This window comes from Syngnathus acus, chromosome 5, assembly GCF_901709675.1.
Source record: "Syngnathus acus chromosome 5, fSynAcu1.2, whole genome shotgun sequence".
Lineage (NCBI taxonomy): Eukaryota > Metazoa > Chordata > Actinopteri > Syngnathiformes > Syngnathidae > Syngnathus > Syngnathus acus.
Window position 1 is genome coordinate 9567990 of NC_051091.1, and position 23708 is coordinate 9591697.

The following is a 23708-nucleotide window of genomic DNA, read 5'->3' on the forward strand; positions in this document are numbered from 1 at the left end:
TGGCCTGCCTCTAAGGGTCTTCCACTGGTTTCCTCAATTGAACGCACACTTACGTTTCAAGGTCCTGCGTTAGATTAAGTCCATGCTTATTTTGTTTTTCCTCGAAAAATATCCTCGCCTGATATATTTACTGTAGTGTGCGTGTTATTTTGTGTGTACACGTCATCAGCGAGTTTAAATGTTGATTTGCTGGATCCCAAGTGCGCCCTCTCAGCACACATTTCGCTCAAACTGGCCGACAAATTGCCTTAGTTGAGACCACAAGTGGTCGGACACCATGACTCGGATATTGTGGGATGCGATTTTCCTCATAAGTGGTAAGTGTGCAATTTTGCCATTTAAATGGTCTTTTTTACAATTATTATTATTTTCTAAGAATAAAAAAAAGTGTAGATACACTTAATATTCACTTTTATTAGTGTTATGGCCTAGAATTACTTCGAAGAAAGTAACAGGATATAAGAACATTTTATTTATACATTAATTGATTATTTGGGAGACACTGTGGCCACGACATTAAGTTCACCTGCAGTGTATGACATCCAATAGGAGCAAGAGAATCAGTTATGCTTTTACTAAAATCATGAGAATTTGGTGATTATTAATTTAACAATGTTTATTGCATGGTATCCATAATTATCCAAAATATTTTTTCCACCCTTACATAAATAAAGGAACCAAATTATTTGAAACATCGTTATAATAATTAAAAGAATGCCTGGTGTTAATCAAAAGTGAGTTTTATTATTGTTGTTATTAATGTCAAGATTATTGTTTCAATATGGTGGTTTAGCTGAGGTGGCGTGTGAGGCGCTGATGTATTTTTAGTGCTTCGGTCTCATCCTTTTAATGGCTGCCTGACCCCGTTTGTTGTATTGATGGGCTCCGGTTATACCATTCAAATAAAGTATTATGTTACACTGAAGACCAGTTCACATGATCATAAAGGTCTGAGCCTCGGGTTATTTTACAACAAAAAAAAAACGGTGTCACCTGTTTTCAGTTTTACATATTAGGACTTTGTGTGTTCTTCCCCCAAAGGTTCACTGTTTACAATAGGAGCAGGCCAAAGTACCTCGACAGTCCTCGAAGGCAAAGCTAAGACGACTCTTGACCCTTCAGGAAGCCGTCACGCAACCACCTTGACGATTGCTCGTAAGTTTGGTTTCAGAAAATTTTGTAAAGTAAAGACCACCAGACTGAGATCAATTATTTCAAATTAGAACATCTGAACCTTATTTGGTGTTTGTCACAGGAGCTTTAAATGGTGTGCTGACGTTTAACACGAGCTTGAATGTGATTGGTTAATTTTCACCACAGTTATGAAAGGGTGTGCACACTTGTGCAAACTCACTTGTTTATTTCTATATCCCCTCTTGAGACGTTTTTATTGTTTTTCTCAATTGGGTTGTCTAGGTTATAGATTTTTTTAAATAAAAAAAAACATTTATTTGAAACATGAAACAAAAAATTTAAATGACTCAACTTGGTTTTGTTTTTTATGTTTATCTCTGGCATTTGATTTTTGAAATATTTGTTAGTGTTAGTGGCAATACTAGTATAAATCATGGATTTTAAAAAGTATAAAAAGCTAAAACCTGTTCTTCAATGTTAGATGTTTGACTGGACTTTAGAAAGAATAAAAAAAAAAAAAGACTAGACTAAAAAAAAATCATTGATCATCTTTCATGTACTATTGCACTACTATGACCTGTTTGACTTTCTCTGTGGCTTTTATTGTAATTGAACGAATGAAATCCTGTCTTAAAGATTTTTTTTTTAAACCTTCATATTAATTCTAATGCAAATCAATATGTGGATTGGAACAAGGAACAACTGCTATAGAAGAGTCTATACCACTTTTCCCCTCTCATCAGGTTCCACATTTTCATTTGGAACAAAGCCAAGTCGGTCAGACACGACCATCTTCATCCCTACCAAGCTCGCGTCGATTGCGTACGCCTCAGCCAGCAGCTCTGGAGTGACTGCTGGTGTCTCTACTACAGCGCTGACTGCAACCACAACCACCTCAAACATCCCTCCAGTGAAAAGTACGTTTCTAAACTGTTGAGCTTTTTGTTTAGTTTGCATATCTAGTCGTCACTCTAGCATACAGTGGATTTAAGACACACCCCTGTCCAAATTCCAAATTTCTGGGACCTAAAAAAAACGAGATCAGGACAAATAATTTCAAAAAAATTTCACGCATCAATGTGACGTGAGCCGATTGGTTAATTCTAAACACAGAGGGTGTGCACGCTTATGCAATCATTTTATCTCAGTTGTAAATTTTGACTTTTGATTTTTTTTTTTAAAATAGAATTTTTCAGATTTTAGGCAACCAAAGCAACTCAATCTGCTTCACATAGTTACAAAAGATAAATAGGCAAAATACAACCGAGTTTTTTCCCCGTAGTGTAAGCAAACAATGTATCACACGCTGATAGTTAATTGATCCCCTTTAGCGTCATGGTGCATCAGCAATTATGGGGCATTAATACGAGCTGCTTTTTCAACACAAAAGCCGCTGCAAGATGATCCGGGTAGCACATCGCTTGCCCCAGAGGCTGGATGGATCCCGTCCCAGTGTGCTTCGAAAATGGCATCGAAGAGGGGAGGGGAAGGGCGGTGAGCCTGACGGTTCCCAGACAACAGAGGGCTTTCACGGAGCCCGACAGCACAAGACAATGCGTGTAGGCTTCGCTCCAAAACCCATTTGGCGTCAGAGTGGAATGGAAGTATGTTAACAAAACTCAACCTAGGCTCAATACCACACTGCGGCATCTGTTTGGCTGCTCGCGGGACACCGACATCAGTCTGAGTCAGCTTTGTCGGAATTTGCCTTATTGTAGGGCTAACTTGTAAAAAAATGTCAACCTCTCACCCTTACTGGGGCGTTCACGTAATCGGACGTCTTTGTCCCATTGTTTAGGTGAAAAACGAAGCTCTCGTTTGTGGAGCGCAGCCTCGCCTTGTCTTTCATCCATTTTTTTTTTGTCATCTGTGACTTATCGTCACGCTAATTGTTCCTCCCAGGTTGTGTGGTGGATCCAAGCAAATCCACACACAACTGGGGACAAAAGGCTTCGGTCCCACGGTGAGTTACGTGGGTGTCAGCTTTAGGATAAAGAACGGGGAGTACAATACCTTCAAGCTGCCGCCTCCTCAGGCTTATTTGACTATTTTTACATTCATGATCGTCCCTTGGGTCACTCACTGTTATCTGTCAAGGCACAACTTGGGACACTGAATTCATTTTACAGATGTTCTAAGTGTGTGTTTTTCAATCACCTATCAGAGTTCGTGGCAGCGGCTGTCCGCTCTCATTTCGACGACTGTCCAGACTCCCATCGTCATTTCTGCTTTCATGGAACGTGTCGCTTCCTGATATTGGAGGAGACACCTGCATGCATGTAAGTAGATTCTAACCAAAAAAAAAAAAAATCACTTAAAGTCCTCCGGAACATTTTGTCAAATCAATAACCACATTAGAACCATTCCAATTTTTCCTCCTTCCCTTTGTCTTGCAGATGCCACCCCGGCTTTGTCGGGATGAGATGTGAGCATGCAGACCTGCTGGCTGTGGTGGCCACCAACCACCGTCCGCAGACCATGGCCACCGTGCTGGTGTTGTGTGTGATCGGCTGCGTCCTCATCATTGTGGTGTGCACGCTGTTAAAGTAAGAAGCGTTCAAGCTGTGTTGCTTACATTTCAGAACACACACATAGCAGATGCACTGACCATTTTGTTGTTTTTGCTTCTTGCAACAGTTGCTGGTGGAGGCAGGAATGCCGTAAGAGGAGACGCCCTCATCACTTCATCCCTGAAAAGTCTGCTTGCACACAGAAGCACCGAGCACCGTGCTATCCTCCTGAGAGCGGTACGTCATTTTTTTTTCTCAGTCAACATCTTTAGTCTCACATACTGACCACTTGACCTCTGCCCTCTTTAATCCAATTGACTTCTAGTGGTGTGAGAAGACAACAACGTGGATCCTCATCCTGGTGCTTCCTTCAACTGTCAAGTCTTAAGATTGTCTCCAAAGAGGCACAAGCGAAGAAGCTGTGACTGAGGGAGGTCTCAAAATGAATCAAGGTAGGACTTTCCTTCACATGGCTTTCCAGTAATGTTGGACTTCCTGCAAGGAGGCAATCTGGAAATTCCCTTTATCCTTGCTCGGAAATGAATACTCAACTCGGAGTTGTGAGGACCAAGAGGCTGCCATACCCGTTTCTTCACAAGATGTCTTCTTCAAGGACATGAATCATCCTGTGTGGATTTGGAGAAAAAAAAAAAAAAGAGGCCTTTGTGGCCACAGGACAAATCCAAATTCATTGATTTAAAACTCCCAAATTCCTATTTATGACTTTTATTAACTTTATGCACTTTTCATAACTACATGCACAGATGATGCTGACGCTTTAAATGACATTTGTAGTGTCTTTCATTTTTTAAAAAACACTTCACTTGACTGAATGGGAAATTGAATGGATGAAGACGTCTGTCAGGCATTTCGTCTAATGTGATTAATCTGAGGGTTGAATTGTGTCAGTTTTATTTGTAGTTCCTGAGCTGAACTGGAATGTAACCTTTTGTCACATGTTTTTCATTGAAAAGCCAGAGAGAAAAAAAAATCCAAAACACATTACTTACTCACACATTGGGTGGCTAATATAATTTTGGTACCTTTAATTTCGATGGCACTTTTCTGCAATATTGCGGATTCTTCCTAAAATGTGCACTTTTTTTCTTTTGGTGCACTCATTTAATTGAATTCTCTACTTGAGTGGTGTGTTTTGGCCTTGTCTCTAATATGAATTTGAATATTTTTAAAGAGAAAACCAAAATATAACACCAATTCCCAAATTGCTTCAAGGATTACAAAATCACAAATGTTAAACTGACAGATGGGGAAAACCATTTGAAATGTGGCAGCTTCTATCATGAAACGAGAATTTTGCGAGGATGGGGATGATACATTTGCTTCTGTTTACAGCACCTGATGTTTGCCGTGCATGTTTTGGTATGTCTCCTATTGTGTGCAGCATTCGTGTGACAGAACACACAGACACACTGTTGTAGATTTATACACTTTTCCAATTTTCCAATATAGAAGAGGGTCCAAGTGATACTTAACGCTTGATTTGTCACATCTGGGATGTCTCAGTTGGTTTGTTACCTCCATTTGTTTTCAAATGAACAATTAAATTTGCAAATATCTGACTGGCTTTTATTTTTTCAAATATATTTCTGTTAGAAAATAATACTAAGTTGCTTGTCAGCCATTAATACTTCTTTCTTCCTGTTTTGTTGAGTAAAAAAAAAAACAATTCTGCTGGCATGCTCCCTCAAAGCAAAGTGTGTCCCGTCTTTCTGCTCTCATGGGCTTTCCCCCTCTTTTTACGATCCCATTATGACACAATTGGATTTCTGCGCAGCTTTTTAGAGCCGTCTGGCTGAGCTTCGAAAGCAGCTTTGGATTAAGAAGCTCTTCTAACAGAGCTACAATACGAGTTAATGTCCAAACATCAAGAGGTGAAATTAGAGGTTGAAAACAAATTAACATGAAGCGCAGAGCGCGTTGGTCGTCACATTTCAATGTTCGACGTGGAGGCTTGTTGGAGTCAACCCTGACACATCTCTTTTGACCTCCTTAAATCAGATCTTGGACTTGTGTAAATCCCGTTTCCCCTTAAGAGGCTCTGTGTTGAATCGCGCAGCCATTCTGATCTTTTCAACGCGATTCCTCTTTGGGCCCTGTTTGATCCTCCCAGTCCACCACTATCTGCCTTGGACCAGATGGCTTCAAATAAGAGTATTTTCAAAGGGTTAAGAAACTGCCTCGCTCTCACTGCTAAATTGTAAAAGCATGTTAGCTGCAGTATGCATGTCCTTTGGTTTTGTAGAGTACCATAAATGAAGGGGAAGTCAAAATGTTTTTTACATTCTGATCCATATGTGGCTTTACTACTCCAAACACAATATTCTGACTGGGAAAAAAAAACAATCCAAAATAATTAGGAGCATTCATCCATGTGTTGCTTAAGTCGTGCTGGCAACTCATCGAGCGATGAGAGCCAATGCTCTTTAGGAACATCATGTCGCCCGGAGTTATTACTTCGGTCCAAAAGAATGCCGTGTATTCCGGCTGAACGAGATGCCAAATAATCGTTCACGTAATGGTCCCCGACGTGAGCTATGCTGGTAGGGGGTACGGCGCACTTGCGCAGGGCCTGTTCAAAGATGGCCGCATGGGGCTTCTCAACACCTGCTGCCTCTGATGTCACCAGAAAGTTGAAGTGCGAAAGCAGCCCGCAAGCACCTAATATGGCTTCAAGGCGGTTGTCAAAGTTGGAAACCACTCCTAGTTGCAGTCCTAGTGAGGAGCAGCTCTCCAGAGCAGACTTTGAATCTGGAAATACCTGAAATACAAAGATATTATTCAACTAACACCAATTATAACTGAAGAAGAAAATGTATTGGTCTATTTATGGATTTGGCCATTCAGCTGCCAAACTTTTTGTATTTTTTGGGCTCTGTAACCGAAAACCATATCATTTACCTCCCAGTTCTCTGCATTGCTGAAGTTCTGGTAGAGGTTGAGTGCCATTGTATTAAGCAAGGCCGGGTCCTGCACTCTGCACTGAGAGAAGGTGGCCTTCACCACCGCCTTCCACCAAGACTTTCCATCCAGGCCCCGAGCGATGCCGTAGTTTGGGAACTGGCTGGAATAATGTCGATACGCCTGGCGGAAAGCAGACTCCACCTCGGTAGGCGTGAGGCTCAGACCCATTCTTCTGGCCTCGTCGCAGTACTGCTCACCCACAGAGGAACGCACCCTCAGCAGGGTGTCTTTCACATCCCACAGCACCCATCGTAGAGGACCACGCATCGCACCTGCCAGGGTATAACACAAGGCTTTAAGTTCCAGAAACTGACAGTTTGTCTTGACAGCCTCATCATGGGTGAAAGCTGCCATGACGTCTTAAAAAGTCAATATAAAAATGGAGGATGAGGGAGTACATTGTTTCTTGGGGAATTCTTTAGTCTAGACAGTGACTAATGGGCAGAGAATGGTGGTATGAAGCCTGAATCATGGAACTGGCCAAAGTGGGCAACTAACCCAGGGCTCATAATGCTGAATGTGTCTGTTATCCTGCGGCAATTCAATTAAAGTCCAGCGTGGGAACACGCAGAGCCATTCTAAACTCACATCCTGAACTGACCTATTAATTTTGAATATTTGAAGGCATTTTTCAAATTTTATTTTAATCAAAATATCTGAAAGTTACAGTACCAGGCCCTGAACTGACATAATTTTCAATGATTGAAGGTATTTTATTTGAATAATTTTCAATATTTTAAAGGATTTTTATTTAACTGGAAAAAAAAAATTAAGAAACAACTTATTCTTGTTCAGTCCACAATTCTTATATACTTTTTTGTTTTGTGGGTGTCGCTGAATGACGCTGCCCCCTGCTGGCTAAACTGCGGGGTCACAATTTACCCAAAAAATAAATAAAAATGAAGCCAAACAGAGAATACGAAACTTGACTCAGAAAAAAATGCACGGTTATTGTTAAATTCTTGAACCCGGACAATTGCGCATACGTTGTTAGTGTTTCTGTCTAGAACACAATAAATTTAAACCTTATGACGACGGATTTACTAGTGCCCCAACGACCGTATGTATTCAAATCGTGGCAAGGTCACAAAAGTCTCACCTCGCCCATGATCTTAAAAATGTTTATATAATAGCTTACGTGGGTATCTGCTGTGAACCTTGTGCAAAAAAATTAGCTTACACATACACTCCGCAAACATGTGACAATTTACGTTTGTAAACCAGATATCGCGAGAACACATTCAGTCGTACCGCAAGGGGAAAAAATAAATAAAACAACGCCAACATCCGGTACTGCAGAGGGCGCTGTGGCAAACGGCAGCTACTAGTGACGTGCATTCCAGTTCTTTTAAGTGAACTGAATCTTTAGAATCAGTTCACTCAAAAGATTCGTAAATCGACATTCTGGCTTACATAGTTCACGCCAAGAGGGAGACGCAACACGTTCACTGACTGATCCGTTGATGCACGGGAAGGAAGGAAGGAAGGAAGGAAGGAAGGAAGGAAGGAAGGAAGGAAGGAAGGAAGGAAGGAAGGAAGGAAGGAAGGAAGGAAGTTGACCCATTAACTCGTTCACGAACGGGAAAGTCACGATTCGTTCCCTCACTGATCCGTTCTCGCGATGAACTGGAAATACGAATCACTCACTCACTCATTCGTTCACTCACAGATTCGTTCGTTCGTGAACGTGAAGCGACGTCATTTTCTTCTTCGTTTTGTTTTAGGGCCAGGTGGCACCAGCTTCAATGGGCATTACCGACACCTACTGGTTGAAGTCATATGAACTGAAAAAAGAACGAATCACTTTAGGAAGTGATTCGGTCACTCTCGTTCACTGAAGAGAGTCGTTCTTTTGAACCCATCGTTCACTCAGGAGCCAACACTAGCAGCTACCGCGCTCTCGCAATACTATCGTTCACTTACGTCCTGCTGTGCTCACATGTTTTCGAGACATTTAGTACTCTAAAATAAGACATGCTCGATTAATTTAAGTTAAACGATGGCAACTCCTGCTGCTCGAGCTTTCCGTCGGTTAGAGGGACTGTTTTGCGTCTACAAACCTGCTGGCGTCCCATGGAAACTCGTGAGGGACGGCATTGAGACCAAGCTCCTTAAAGGTCAGACTTCCTAATGTCTCACTTTTCTGAAGACGACACACAACAATGTGTATATTAAAAAAAAAAAAAAAAAAAGATTATAACTATATATTTATTGCAGGGTTAGATGCGTTGCCATCGCTGCCTATTCCTGAGCAGACCCGGTTTTTGCCACCACTAGGTGGTGACAACCTGATGCCCAAGGTGCTGTCAGCGGTTTGCGTCCCCGCCCTGTCCAAACATCGTTTGGGTATGTGGATATATTAAATTCAGTAATGTTATCATCTCAGTGTAGTACATGCACGAGTTTGGTGGGCTAAGAAAAACTATATTAAATATATTGTTTCAGTCACTGGTCCTGAATTCCAGCATATTCGAGTTGGTGTTGGACATCGTTTGGATACATTTTCCTCTGGTGTATTGGGTATGTTATTAATTCTGTTACAAAATGGAGTCCTTCAATTTGATTTTAACATCTGATTTCTGAAGTCCTTGGTGTCGGGAATGGAAACAAGGCTTTGAATGACCTGTACCACACCAGAATCACAAGGGTAATTTCATCTGTTTTGCACCTCCACAGCACTTTGGTCTTATTCGTGCACAATGCCCATAGAGTGAATGGTCCATGTTCTTTCAGGATTACACATTGGAGGGTGAGTTTGGGACAGCTACAGATGACTTCTCCCACATGGGACGGGTTGTGGAAAGATCCACTTATGGTATGGATTGTGTAATATTTGCTTCACAATATCCACTCAACAAGGCTTTTTTTTTGGTCATATCTACTGTACGTTATTTACACAAGACTGGTACAGTTAAATTTTTATATTTGGACTGTCACATTAATCTAATTCACTCAGCACTGTTGTCATTATATTTGTTCTATTTGGTTGGTTTTTATTTAATATTGTTACAGCTGTTTGTTTTTGGGCCTTGAAAATTAAGCAACAAATTGCTCATGAATGAGTCTAGAAATTAAATGCAACAAAGGGCTTGAACCTTAATATAAAAATGTGCTTGCTGTGAATTCATTTGATAATGTGTAGATGTGTGATTGGTGTCTTTATAAATCATGTAAGGTGGTTAAAATGGATTTGTAAAGACTTAAGAAAATGTTTGAATGTGACCTTTGAAAACGATATTGAACACCGACAGCCTTGCTTTGACCAGTCAGAATCAAACATCACTTGTTTGCTCAACAGATCACATCACGCAAGATAAGCTGGAAAGAGTTTTGGCAATGCTGCAGGGAGCGAATCAAAAGGCTTTGTTAACGTATGTCAATTCTGGCTCTTTCCACACTTCAAAACTCAAGAATGCATGTGGATGTGATTCTGTTTAACCTTCACAGGTATGCTAACGTAGACATGCAGTCACAGGAAGCCTACGAGATGGCCGTGCAAGGTTCATTAGGTCCAGATGGGAAGTCGCCGCCTATTTTGATGAGTTTACGGTGCATTCGCTTCCAGCCTCCCAACTTCACTTTGGGTAAACTGTCACTAAAACACCCCCCAGACACTTTTCATGTTGTTACTCACCGGTGTTCTCCTTTGTTATGTTCTCAGAGGTGCAGTGCCTGAACGAAACACAGAAATACCTGCGCAAAGTAGTGCACGAAATAGGACTGGAGCTACGCAGCACGGCCATCTGCAAGGGAGTTCGGCGCACAAGAGACGGCACCTTCACGCTGCAGGATGCACTCATCCGCCACCAATGGACGACCGCTGAGGTCATGCGCGCTGTTAAGAAAAACAGACCGGCGACTCGAACGGGGACTGTGATTTCAAGCAACAGAAGCAAACCAGAACCCACCGACAAAGAAGTCCGGTCAAGTTAAGAGACACAAAGCTGTGACCGCCTCACTCCACCAAGATCCCACAAACAAGCTCTGCTGAGTTAAGCTCAGCTTGGAAAGGAATCAGGATGATGTCCCCTGTTCTATGTTATCCTTGTGACGAGGCAATCACAAACACATTGTTGACCTGTCAGTCCAAAAGAACGCCCGCAAAAGACTGAAATGAACTACAAGAACAAGAAGAACATTTGTTGTCAGGAGCTGTATCAGCCACAAGGAGAAATGCAATTTTCATTGAATTAACTTTATTAAGCATTTTAATACATTCCCAACCTAATAAACTTGTTGAGCCATTATTGCACTCGTCAATCAAAGCAGTACAGCGTGGCAAGGCAGCATTCCATAAACACACTCTATAATACAAGGTAGAACTCAATGTAATTTAACTAATTTTGCGAGCAGAAACGTTATTTTTTTTTTTTTTTAAATCTAGTAATTCCTCAGATGCACAATGATACACTGCCGTAATGCACCACTTGTCTGTTCAGCAACATCCTGCTTTCTTCTTTGGAGGTTCTTTATGTAACGCTAGGGTTTCATCTCTTACGTCATCTTTATGGCTCAACAATCTGGCAACAACAACAGGCAGAGTGACGCACTTTCTTCATATTAAGACGTACTTAAGATAATTTACCTGGCAACTGCCTCCAAAGATTGAATCACATTGTCACCAGAGACAGCGCTGCACTCCATGAAGTCTGTGTTTAACGTCTACTCAGATATGTCAGCATTGGAGAAAACTTTGTTTCTTTCGCGAAAGCAGAAGTAGTGATAATCTTGATACATACCTTTGCAACCTTCTGAGCCTCTTCGGTTGAAACATGACGCTCGATGTGATCGCTTTTATTTCCAAGAAGTAAAACAGGAACGTTTTTCGTGGCGCTTTCCTGAAAGCAATGAGGTGAAATAAGAATTCTGATTGTCAGGGTCCATTTCAGTTTTTATGAAGTCCTCCAGATGATGCAGAAACCAATCAAGTTTTTTTTGTTAATTATTATTATATTTTCATAAACAGTGAAGAAGACACAGAGGTTACACAGGCCATGTTAAAATCCCCAATATGTTTTTTTTTTTTCAGATTCCCAGAACTCACTTGAATGCATGTCGCCCAGTAGTGGACTGCGGTGAAGCTTTGAGAAGACGTGATGTCATACATCAGGAGAAATGCATGCGCTCTGTGGAATACCTGATGGGTGATACTGCGAAACCTTTGAAGGCCGCAAGCACGGGAAAACGATTAGTTGCAATCTACACACTCAAAATTTGCATTTGTTTCTTTTCCAGAAAATCACGTGGTCATCAAACCGACAAAGCGAACTAGTCACACTGGTTTATGACGACAGTGAAGGCTCAGAGGACGACTCTGAAGTCAGATGATTGCGGTTTAACAAATTCCCCGAAAAATCACGGTACATTCCTCTCGGGACAATCTATGATGACACAAATAAACCGACCTTGTTCAGAAAGTTACAAAACTAGAAATTGGTGTTGAGCAAATAGTTGACCTGGCTGCCTTGTTGGTACATTATAAAATGCTTAACCCTTCGTGCTGGAAGGAATAAAAAAATGCTAATAAAATTAAAAAAATTAAACAAATCTTACCTTTCTTGACCCGCCGTATCCCACAGTTGGAGCACCACAGGTTTGCCATCCACGACCACCGTCCACAAGCATGTGTCAAGGCCTTCAAAACACGACATTCTAGTTTTTCTTTTTTTTAATGACACGTGTAAGAGTGTAATAATAAAACTCACCAGCAGAGGCAGGCAAATCCGGAAAAAATTTCCCATTTTGCGCTCGTTTCATGAACGACGTCTTGCCCACGTTGCTGTTGCCGACCATGACCACGTTAAAAGGCTTCGCTTTCGAGTTGCCTGCTTCACCTGCCGACACATTGAGGGTTACCTGATGATGGACTCGGGGTGGCAGCGCTTCCTCTACTATTTTGTTTCTGCAACAAAAATAGTAGGATCACATTTTGTCAACATCAAAAATGCAATTTATATCAACTATAGGATTCTTACCTCATCGACTTTGATGGGTCGGTATCACTTAGATTACTCTGAAAGTATATTGTGAGATTTTCAGTCATTAGAAGTATTTGACAAATACAGAAATGAAAAAAAAATAAACGAGATACAGTAAAATGCACTGACACTTACCCTAATAAAACCTTGAAAAACTATTTCAATCATTTTTTAAAAATATGTCAAACGGATCTAACAGACATGCATTCATGTTTTCTTAATGACAATTTCCAAAATATACAAATAGGTTTTGGTCTCTCACCTGTGGTTCATCAGACCCGTGGATGGCGTCATCCGCTTGTTCGTGTGTGATTATTTTTTCGGCTCTCTCGGCTTGTTTTTGCATCATGTTGTCTTTTTCACTTTGATTGCCGTGGGTTTGTTGTACTTTGGACTTCCGGTGAGATCCCAGTTTCCGCTTTCTCACTTTTAGCTCTGATTCGGAGAGCATATCAAGTTTGGTTGAGGTAGACTGTTTTTCTATAACGTCACCTTGAACTGGATGATGCTCCGAACTGAGATTTTCTTCGCCTGACTGAAGAGTCTCAGCTGTGCTTGGAGGGTCGCAGACGTTTTCTTGGTTGGTTGGTCCAAGACCTGAGCTCTTAGGCTTGAATTTTTTATCTTCGCTTTGACAGAAGAGATCCTGCACAGGAGCTGTGACCCCTACCTCATTACTCAAATCCAACTTCAGCTCCAAGTCCCTCTTTGACCTAGTTCCTAAACTTCTGCGCGTGGAGCCCATCTTTCTTTTTTGATTAGCCAAGTTCAAACGAGGACTTTTCAAGTTTTGATCAGGAACTCCTTCACTCTCAGTGTTTATCGCTTGAATGTTTGATGGTTGGCCCATGAGCTCGTCTTGATCTTGCATTAAATTTCCATCATGTTGTGTGGCCTCGTGGGAGGACACCTGTTCTGAAAGGAGAGTCGTGACTTCATCTGTGGTTGGTATCACCTTGCTTTCTCTGGTACTCTTGTGAATCTTCTGGTCATTCTCAACCATGTCGTATTGTTGCTCTTCTTTACCTCTTTGACTTGGTAATGCTTCAGTCTGCGGTAGATCCTCCAGGACTCCTACATTTTCCAGGGATCTTGTATCATCTTCTTTGTCCATTTCTGCTTCTCGTTTTCCGCTCATATGAGACCGGCGTGTAGATCCCATCCTTCTCTTCTTAGTAGAAGACACATTTAAAAGTCCTATTACTTCTGAATGAGCCCTTATTTCTTTCAAGGCACTGTTCTCGGCTTCTAGGACATTTTCCAGTGATTCTTCCTTTGAGGACAGCTGGAAGGTTTCTTCTGATTGTTGTACACTCAAGTTTGATGTAGAGTTGATATTTGTGTCTTGAGTAGGAATACAAAATGTGTTTGGGACTTCCCCTTGAGAACTGGCAATGGCATCTTTGTCTGGGTTTAGAGAAATTGAGTCATCCTCTTGAATTATTTGGCTTTTCACAGCTTTTATAGTCTCTGTGGCTTTGAATATTGGTTTTGTGTGATCTTGTGATGCTTGCATTAGTTCTTTGTTGGATTCGCGTTCCACAGAAGCTGCCATTTGCATGATTCCAGCAGGAGAGCAGATCTCTGTAACTGCAGAGTCATCAATAGAATTTAGTTGATCAACTTCTACAAGATTCACCATTTGGTTGGGCATTTTACTAATATTGTTGTCTAAATGTTGAGTACTATCATCTCCAGACATGCTGAAAAGCTCATGTTGTTCCTCAGTTTTTTCTTTTGGTAGGAAAATTGTGGCTTTAGTTGGCCCGCACTCTTCTTCACTAGGCCCTTTTTTTTCAATGTTTTCCATCTCAGTGGTTTCTATCGCAAACACTGTGTCTTTGGTTTCTGGGGGATCCTTTTCATCTCTGCCGTTTCCGGCAGCACTGTCTGTAACTTCCTTGTATGACTCAGCAGCAAAGTTCTTTACAAAAGCTCCTTTGTTCCGTCGATGAGACCCAAGTTTTCTCCTGTTTCTATTTTGGCTGAAGGAGTCTTTTTGTTGCTCTATGCTGATAGTGGTGTCCTCACTTTGTGAACTTTCCTCTGATTGCACACTTTGTGAATACAATCTGCTCTCAGGCATTCCACTTAAGATTCCATTAGTACTCTGCTCGTCATCAGTTGTCCTTTGGGCTTCCTCGTCATGTTCCTGACTTTTTGTGGGGTCTGATTTTTCTGTGTTGACCGTTTCCTTGGTGTCATGGGCATGATTATTTTCTTTTGTCTGTTCCAAAATCTCTGTGTTTTCCTCTAACATATATTGTTCTTCTGAGTTGTCCTGTGGATTTAAAACTGAATCAAGAGCGCTTAGGTCAGACATATGCGTTTCAAAAAATTCATTGACAAGGGTTTTCAATGTTTTGTCAAAATCGCCTCTTGGTCCATCGGTCAAGATTTCTGAGTCTTTTGTTTGTTCTGTTTCTGATGAATTAACCTCTTCAGTTAAATTTTCGTCTGGATCTTGAGCTTCACTGACTTGAGAAAAGCCAAAGTGCTCATGTTCATCTGTGGTCGTTTCCGCTTTTGGTGAAGAAATAGTGGCTATTGCCGGACTGTCCTCGATTTCTGTGTCTTCATTAAATCTGCTTTCGGGCATGCTTATCTCCAGGGTATCTCCAAGATTTCCATTCTGTGATGAGGTTTCATTTTCCTCCCTGTCTGGATGTTGAGCTTCACAGACTTGAGAAAAGCCAAACAGCTCATGTTCATCTGAGGATGTTTCCGCTTTTGGTGAAGAAATAGTGGCTATTGCCGGACTGTCCTCGATTTCTGTGTCTTCATTAAATCTGATTTCGGGCATGCTTATCGCCAGGGTATCTCCAAGATTTCCATTCTGTGATGTGGTTTCATTTTCCTCCCTGCCTGGATGTTGAGCTTCAGAGACTTGAGAAAAGCCAAACAGCTCATGTTCATCTGAGGATGTTTCCGCTTTTGGTGAAGAAATAGTGGCTATTGCTGGACTGTCCTCGATTTCTGTGTCTTCATTAAATCTGCTTTCGGGCATGCTTATCTCCAGGGTATCTCCAAGATTTCCATTCTGTGATGAGGTTTCATTTTCCTCCCTGTCTGGATGTTGAGCTTCACAGACTTGAGAAAAGCCAAACAGCTCATGTTCATCTGAGGATGTTTCCGCTTTTGGTGAAGAAATAGTGGCTATTGCTGGACTGTCCTCGATTTCTGTGTCTTCATTAAATCTGATTTCGGGCATGCGTATCTCCAGGGTATCTCCAAGATTTCCATTCTGTGATGAGGTTTCATTTTCCTCCCTATCTGGATGTTGAGCTTCACAGACTTGAGAAAAGCCAAACAGCTCATGTTCATCTGAGGATGTTTCCGCTTTTGGTGAAGAAATAGTGGCTATTGCTGGACTGTCCTCGATTTCTGTGTCTTCATTAAATCTGCTTTCGGGCATGCGTATCTCCAGGGTACCTCCAAGATTTCCATTCTGTGATGAGGTTTCATTTTCCTCCCTGCCTGGATGTTGAGCTTCAGAGACTTGAGAAAAGCCAAAGTGCTCATGTTCATCTGTGGTTGTTTCCGCTTTCGGTGAAGAAATAGTGGCTATTGCCGGACTGTCCTCGATCTCCGTGTCTTCATTAAATCTGCTTTCGGGGATGCTTATCTCCAGGGTATCTCCAAGATTTCCATTCTGTGATGAGGTTTCATTTTCCTCCCTGTCTGGATGTTGAGCTTCACAGACTTGAGAAAAGCCAAACAGCTCATGTTCATCTGAGGATGTTTCCGCTTTTGGTGAAGAAATAGTGGCTATTGCTGGACTGTCCTCGATTTCTGTGTCTTCATTAAATCTGCTTTCGGGCATTCGTATCTCCAGGGTATCTCCAAGATTTCCGTTCTGTGATGATGTTTCATTTTCCTCCCCTGCTTTTGTTTTGACTTCATCAACTGGAAGTACCTCCTGAGGCATCTCCTCACAATTTGATAGCTGAATTAGCAGTTGGGGTTTAGTTGAGTCTGAATGTGTATTCCCTCTGTCGAGACCATGCGTTTTCTCATCTGGAAAGGTGTCTGAGCTGTCTTTCAGCTCTATCTTTGTCTTCTCCGTTGCTTCTATTTCAAAGGTCACATCGTTTATTTTTGGCAGCTCAGCATCATCTTTAACGTTACTGTATGTTTCAGCAGCATAGACCATTTCATGGCTTCCTTTGCTCCAGCGATTCGACCCAAGTTTTTTCCTGTTCCTGGCTGGGCTGTAGGATTCTCTGTGTTTGTCTGTGCTTGGAGTGTTGTCCTGACTGTGGGTGTCGAAGACAAAACTTGTCTCTGGTTGTGACAAGACACAGTCCATCATTGGGCTCAAGAGTCCATCCGTACACTGTTCCTGTTTAGACTTCACTTGGTCGTTGATGACTTCTTCCCGACAAGGTGCTGGTTCCATTTGTTCTATGTTGATCAATGCCTCGTTGGTATTAGGTGCCTGACAATTATCTTTCTGAGACAAAACCTTTGTTTTTTCTTCCAAAAGCTTCTGTTCCTCTTTGTTTTGTGGATACGAACATGAATCAGGGCTTTTTACACTCAGATCAACTTTATGTATTTCCAATACTTTATCTGTTAGATTTTCAGGACATGTCTCAATATCTTTATCATGTGTCACAATTTCAGGGTGGTCCATTTGGTCGGATTCGGGTGATTTGATCTCTTCAATTTCACTTTGATCTGGACGCTGAGCATCTTTGGCTTGTGAAAAGTCAAAAGGCTCATGTTCCTCTTTTGAAAGCAGTTCCCCCATCGGGGGTGAATCGTTGACTTCCTCAACATTGTTTTTACTTTCCACATTTTTTACACAGTGGCTACTTTTTTCAGTGAGGCTGTCTGCATCGTCTGGAAAATCTGTTTCCTTCAATTTGACATTTCCATGGTCTCCCTGAAAAGCTTCAGCCGGCTGTGGTAGCTCTTCATTTATATCTTCCTTTTCTGCATCAATATGTTGTATTGACATTGGGAAATCTCGGGGCTCTTGCTCCAAATGCAATTTTTCACCGATGGGTTGATGTCTCTCCACATCAGAATCAAGATAGCTCGGGTCAGAAGCATCACCAGGTGTGTAGGCTGAATACAAATGTGTCCCATACATTGAATGATAGGAGTCTACTTCACTGAACTCTCTTTGTCTAACTTCCTGTCCAGTAGTTATCGTTTCTGCTTGAAGATTTTCTGTCTGCACATTTTGCTCAACTTCCTTTGTAAGTTGGTGGTATGGTTCAATTGCAGACTGCTCAGAATTCCCTTTTTTACGTTGTCTATTTGAGCCTAGCTTTCTCCTGCTTGACTTGTGATAAGTTTCCAAAGGGGTATGTTCTTCATTTGACAATCCAATGAAAGATTCACCAATCTCTTCTGGTTGTGATGGTTGATCTTCACTCAATTCCTCTGGCATTTCAACATGTGGTGCCACCCTCCGACGAGAGCCAATTCTCTTTTTTCCAGTAGGACCAGGCATTATGTGCCTTCCTACATACAAATACAGCACAAACATGTGAATAAATGTAGGATACGTACTAACTCATTTTAAACATGATCCTAAATGTCCAAAATATTTCAAGCCTTGTACAAGTTCACAGTAAATATACTTACCCTCATGTGTGCCTGTGTCAAGTAGTCAGCTTTTGAGCTATGAAAGCAGTCCAGACCAGAGGGGAAGTTAAGTCATACACAGGGAGGTGTGTCCTTTACAGCAAGCTTCCTGTGTGGCTTATACTTGAAGCATGATCAATCTTTTAGATTTTGTGTTGTACTTTAATACAAACATGCTAAATCTAAAATAAGGCTCAACAATGTCTGACTTAGGAAAAAACTTTTATTGATGAAACGACTCACCATCAGCAAAGTTGTCAGAGCTCAAAAGGAAAATGTTTTGCTTTGAAAATGCAACTGAAAAACAGTTGCAGTTGCTGCTTTAGCTAACAAACCTTGTCAAATCTGTTTTCCATCACAAATTAACAGTGAAATTAAAAAAAAATTTTTTTTAATTAAATTGGATAGCAGGACAATTAAAGATCAGAACCTACCAAACACCCAAACAATCATGCTGAATGAACAAACAAAAAAAACAGGGGAAAAAAAAAATCTTTTACTGTCAACAACTGACTGTAATGACAGAGTTACAAGACAACCCGAACACCACATTGAGTTGTTAAGTAACAACTAAAAAGATAGCATGACTATAAAAAAATAGGAGTTCCCACACACACAAGCCATTTTGTGAGGTCCTCATTTCCTGTCATTAGAACGAGAGCGGCTGCAGAGGAAAGAGCAGAAACAATAGCACGATTAAGCAACAAGTAAGATTTCAGCGAGAGCATATTACTAACATGACAATAGTGACACAGACCTCCTTGACCGCGAGAATGATCTTGAGCGCTTACGGGTCTTGTCTCTGGAAGTAGACCGATATCTGCGTCTGTCTCGCGAAAGAGACCTGGAGGGAAAAAGGATATTTAATTCATGAATGTGTTTAGAGATTTTTTTATTTTTTTTTATAAAATATGTTCATGTTTGTACCTGCTGCGACTGCGGCTCAGGCTTCTCCTCCGAGGGGATCTAGAATGTAGGTGAAATCGGGGGGAAATGTTTTAAGCAGGAATAAGGTGTTTGAGGAAAATGGAAAACTGGACCATCTTGATGGAAATGCCCAATTTGAGTTTTTTAGTTAAATGTGATTTTGTTGTTGTTGTAACAAATGATTGTGCCAATTCAAATATCATTGACAAGAGCGATGCTCAACCGTGGAACTCACTTGGGGGGGGGGGGGGGTTCTAATCTGGTAAGTGGTTAAGAGGTATATGCATATTTATAACTACAATGTACAATATTCTCTGATTGTCACTAGGTTGATATTGTGTATTTGTATTCAAGTACATAGTAAAGTAAAACAGGAAACGAAAAGGGGACGCGCGTTTGTTTTAAGCTGTTTCCTGGCACAAAAGAAGCATTGCTGCAAACCAGATAAGTATTGATAGACAATTGTGAAATAATTTTGAGACAGAGAAGGAAACCTACCCAAATATTGCAAGGTCACCCTAAATGGCCAGTTGTTGCGCCTTGAAATCTATCAAGTTGCCTACACAGGCAACTGAATGAAGTACATTCAAATAAAGACCAGACCAGAAAGCGCGCCTAATATTTTGTTGCTCGACTGGGATGCTTTTAGATGCTTTAAACTACACACCTGCCAAGTTTAACATGTGAGTTTTGAAATTGAAAAAACTCATAACTATAAAGAGCATGATAAAAGCAACTTACTATTTTGGGGGGAGTTTTTGGACAAGAAAGAAATGGCGCACGGTAGCCCTGGTGAGGGAGGTGAAATTGCAGAGAGGATCTGCCACATGCTGCAAATGTTGCCGATAAGAAGTTGCTTGTTTGCTGGCTGCAGGGGACGGACGGCTGCGGCGTTTCCCTGTCTTTATGAGGGGGGCGGAGGGGTGTAAGCCAATGGCCGCTCCCGTCGATACTGAGGCGAATAGTACGAGTAAACACGGCGATCGGTTGATAACGTGAGGTGGGCCGCTGTTGATTGGTTTAAGGTTGGAGCAGAGGAGGATGCTGTGAACTGCTTGCTCAGGAACCAAAAGGTTGGTGGAACCTGACGACTGGCGCTGCGCCTGGGTCATGTGACAAACCCAGCCAAGCAGATCGCTGGTCAGCAGTCACATGATGCTGAAAGAGGACTAGTTGACTGACTCAGATGTTGAGAAGCGTGGTGGTGACTCTGCAACGGGGTTCAGTTTATTAATAGATGGAAAACTGAACGCAGCAAAACAAAATTTATACCGACAGATATGTATTCTAAAGTCATCTATTTGTGAGTGTGTGGTTGACGATGTTTAAATTAAAGCAGTTCTAAGAGTAGCCGTATTTTTACAAAATGAAAAAGTTTCATGTTGGGAGCAGACAAAATGCTGCTTTTGACAGTTGGGTCTAATTTGGCACTGCCAAATATACAGCACAGAAATTTGTGAGGCAAACATTATTGTGAATCATCACAATGCTTTCTTCGGTTATCAATAAGTAACATTTGTTCATTTTTGGTTTACTTGTCACAGTATGGGGAAATCGGCCATGTGTACATACTGCAAATGGCACGTCAAAAAGCACGGCGTGGATTTAGAAACATACGTACCTGCGTCGAGCTGGCGAGCGACGCCTGCCCTCATCTCTCGAGTATCGACTCCAGGACGGAGGAGGACCACGGCTTCTCGAACGCTTTTCCCCGGTGGATAACTCAACACGGACTTGACATCCACACATGGATCTTGAAGAAAAGCCACTTTACCGTTAGTACAATTGCAAATAATGACGACACTGGATGACAACAACAGATTAGGTGTTACCTTCCATCCAGCTCTCTCACAGCATCAGAGGCATCTCTTGGATCTTCAAACTCAACAAAAGCAAAGCCTGGTGGGTTCCTGGCGACCCAAACACTTCTTAAAGGACCAAAGTATCCAAATGCTGATTCCAACTCTGCCTTATTGCCATTGTTTCCAAGATTCCCAACGTAAACTTTGCAGTCCAGGGGGCAGTCTCTGTTGAAAGAAGGGTCTGATAGGAAGAGAAGAAAAAGGTGAGGAGGAGAGGGCTAAGTATGATATTTGAGACCTTTCTTTTAACTCTAAAATATTGGCAGAAAAGGCCCCAAAGCATTTTATTCAGTGAATGTAATCTAGTTCCATATTCTTATGGTCTTGCTACAATTCATGATTGACAATACTACTGTATTTATTGAAAATGTATGGCTATGTCTTATCCAGTGGGGGCATTGTTATATCTTATTGCCAAATAGGAACTCCTCATACCTCCCATTTCAGCAGGTCCAAGTCTACTGATGAAATACCTGAAAAGGGAAAGTTGGGAAATTATAACGGCCTGTTAATTTAATACATTGTCCATTTAAAGAACTTCTTGGAAATGCTTTGACATTTGCAGCTTCAAAGTGTTCGCCCGAAGTTTAATTAAAAGTCCCTCGTCGTTTCTTATATAATTGGCCATCAAGTACTTTTGCAAAACAGTGAATTGAATTTGAATAGTTAAACATTTACTTCAAAGCATTAATAAGGCATTATCGCGCACAAAATGAATTTTGACAAGTACATCCGGAATATATTTTCAGACCAAAGGTGTAATTTAAGCAAATGAATTCAGCGTTCGATTCAAATAGTTCTTTAAGGCACGGTCTTTGCACGCCACATTGGAGAACTGAATGGAACGCGGCAATGCTGCCGTCGAGCTGACGCACGCTAGCAACAGTTAGCACGCCAGTTTCCAAATGAATCTTCAAACTAAACGTCTTCGTCAACGACGCCTTGTAACGTCAACACCTACACGCAAAGTCACACATTCACAACACTTTAAATGAACTTAACAAAGAAAGTTAACAAGCCAAAATAAATCCATTAATGCTCCCCATCCCCCCTCTAATCAAACACGCGAACACGAGCGCTAATGTTAGCGAGCAACATTAGCATCGCGTCGCTCCATCCAACACTTTTCTGAGGCTTCTTGCGTTATGGCCGACCAATTCGACACCACCGTGGCAGCCACAAAATGTATTATTTATACTTACAACGTTATTTTACCGTAAAATCACCAATATCAACGCCGTTGGGCGACTGGAACGGTTCCTACTTCCCGTCGAGGTCTACGCGACCACACAACTAGCTTAACTTGTTGTTAGCGCCGGCAGGATATACCAACGTAAGCGATGACGTTCTTATTCGTTAGGTGAGAGAACATTTGGAAAACAGCGCCCTCTACTGAAATGGAAGGTGTAGTGTCACATTTCTTTTCGGCATTACCATTTAAGTGTAAAAAAAAAAAAAAAGATATTCACCGCCTTTAAGAATATTTAATAAATTCGTCATTAAAAATCAAGCAAGCGTCAACATAAATACTCATTAATGCTTGTTTATTTATATGACGTTTCTGATTGGTTGACGACCGTTCCAGAACAGAAAAAACAAAGATGAGATAAGCGCCCTTAAGAATATGGAAGACGGGATGGTTATTTTTCTTTACGGCTTAGAGCTAATCAAACCAAAATGTGCCAGGTTAAGAAATGTCGATGTAAGAGAAGAAAATCATAATCATCCTGTATATGAAATCACTTCATGGAAATAAATGAACCAAAATATTCAAGATGCACCCATACATAAATTGTATCTGAAGTGTGCAATCCTGTCCTGTCCAGGAACATGAACACAAATTATGCAGTGCAACCTTAAACGTACAAACTATTTGCTGTGGTTTGCTTATTACTCAGCAGGGAATATGACTAAATCAACAAGATTATTATTGCTCAACAGGAGATCACTTGTTGCAGATATATGCCCACTGAGTGGTTTGAGCTCTTGTGTTCACATAGGCCAGGGCAGGAGCTGTGTTTAGAGGAAGGCTGTGTGTGTGTGTTTTTTTTTTTAACATGACACAGTCAAGTGATTTATTGTATTCTTTTCCCCTTTTTGGGGATCTCATTACATACTGTTTGTTGTTTGTGCTGGTTGGTGAGTGATGCCACACCACAGCAGTGTATGTTTAGGTAAGGCTCCAACTGTCACTTTCACATGTCAACCAACGTCTAATTAGCAAGGCGTCATAGATGAAAGTGCTTCTTGAGGTTTTCCTGCCTGTGTTGCCAGATTTTAATATAGCCCAAGTTGAGTTTCTGGAAATTATGTGCTCCCCGATGGAAGGAAGCCAATGTTGGATGTTTTGTGGAAATTTTTATTCTTTTGATTTATCTACAAAAGCCAAGGCTGTTTATGCATGATTATATTTGTTCTACTTCACATGCTGCTGAATTATATGTGATGTATATTTAGCTAAATAAATAAATAAATAAATAAATAATCCTTCCCCTTGTTAATTTCACATACATAGCATAATGTGGCATCGATCATTTTCTTACAATTTATAAAAATTCCAAAAAACGTACGTACTCACCAAGTCAACAGGAATTGTAGTAACTCTTTAGTGATTTTCATGTAATAATATGCAAAAACCCTTTATTTCCTGAGCAGATACAACATTAAAGTCGTTCTTTATGTTTATTTTTTTTTATACATCCATGTATTTTTTTTTC

The 23708-nt window shown here is 41.1% G+C and overlaps 5 protein-coding genes across 5 annotated transcripts; 2 read left to right on the top strand and 3 right to left on the bottom strand.

Annotated features, from left to right (window-relative positions):
• The first annotated feature begins 27 nt into the window (after positions 1-27).
• tgfa (transforming growth factor, alpha) lies at positions 28-5221 on the top strand. Its single transcript, XM_037252168.1, has 7 exons — positions 28-317; positions 1042-1155; positions 1878-2051; positions 3299-3413; positions 3531-3680; positions 3772-3881; positions 3970-5221. Exons 1-7 carry the CDS (start codon positions 278-280, stop codon positions 3975-3977), a joined length of 711 nt encoding a protein of 236 aa, XP_037108063.1. The 5' UTR covers positions 28-277; the 3' UTR covers positions 3978-5221.
• Positions 5222-5241: 20 nt separating this feature from the next.
• Positions 5242-7920, bottom strand: hdhd3 (haloacid dehalogenase-like hydrolase domain containing 3). Its single transcript, XM_037252167.1, has 3 exons — positions 7765-7920; positions 6564-6898; positions 5242-6423 (listed from the first exon to the last, which is right to left on the bottom strand). The coding sequence occupies exons 1-3, from the start codon at positions 7865-7867 to the stop codon at positions 6019-6021; spliced, it is 843 nt and encodes a 280-aa protein (XP_037108062.1). The 5' UTR covers positions 7868-7920; the 3' UTR covers positions 5242-6018.
• A 560-nt stretch (positions 7921-8480) lies between these two features.
• Positions 8481-10871, top strand: trub2 (TruB pseudouridine (psi) synthase family member 2). Its single transcript, XM_037251186.1, has 8 exons — positions 8481-8743; positions 8844-8972; positions 9072-9146; positions 9212-9273; positions 9360-9441; positions 9925-9997; positions 10074-10210; positions 10288-10871. The coding sequence occupies exons 1-8, from the start codon at positions 8626-8628 to the stop codon at positions 10557-10559; spliced, it is 948 nt and encodes a 315-aa protein (XP_037107081.1). The 5' UTR covers positions 8481-8625; the 3' UTR covers positions 10560-10871.
• A 116-nt stretch (positions 10872-10987) lies between these two features.
• rab44 (RAB44, member RAS oncogene family) lies at positions 10988-18310 on the bottom strand. Its single transcript, XM_037251175.1, has 9 exons — positions 18203-18310; positions 12867-18079; positions 12602-12639; positions 12332-12528; positions 12180-12261; positions 11671-11785; positions 11366-11464; positions 11212-11288; positions 10988-11146 (listed from the first exon to the last, which is right to left on the bottom strand). The coding sequence occupies exons 2-9, from the start codon at positions 18066-18068 to the stop codon at positions 11062-11064; spliced, it is 5895 nt and encodes a 1964-aa protein (XP_037107070.1). The 5' UTR covers positions 18069-18079; positions 18203-18310; the 3' UTR covers positions 10988-11061.
• Positions 18311-18405: 95 nt separating this feature from the next.
• On the bottom strand, positions 18406-22332 carry srsf3a (serine and arginine rich splicing factor 3a). Its single transcript, XM_037251187.1, has 7 exons — positions 22194-22332; positions 21427-21464; positions 20962-21172; positions 20751-20882; positions 19130-19168; positions 18960-19046; positions 18406-18866 (listed from the first exon to the last, which is right to left on the bottom strand). Exons 2-7 carry the CDS (start codon positions 21431-21433, stop codon positions 18839-18841), a joined length of 504 nt encoding a protein of 167 aa, XP_037107082.1. The 5' UTR covers positions 21434-21464; positions 22194-22332; the 3' UTR covers positions 18406-18838.
• Between the last annotated feature and the right edge of the window lie 1376 nt (positions 22333-23708).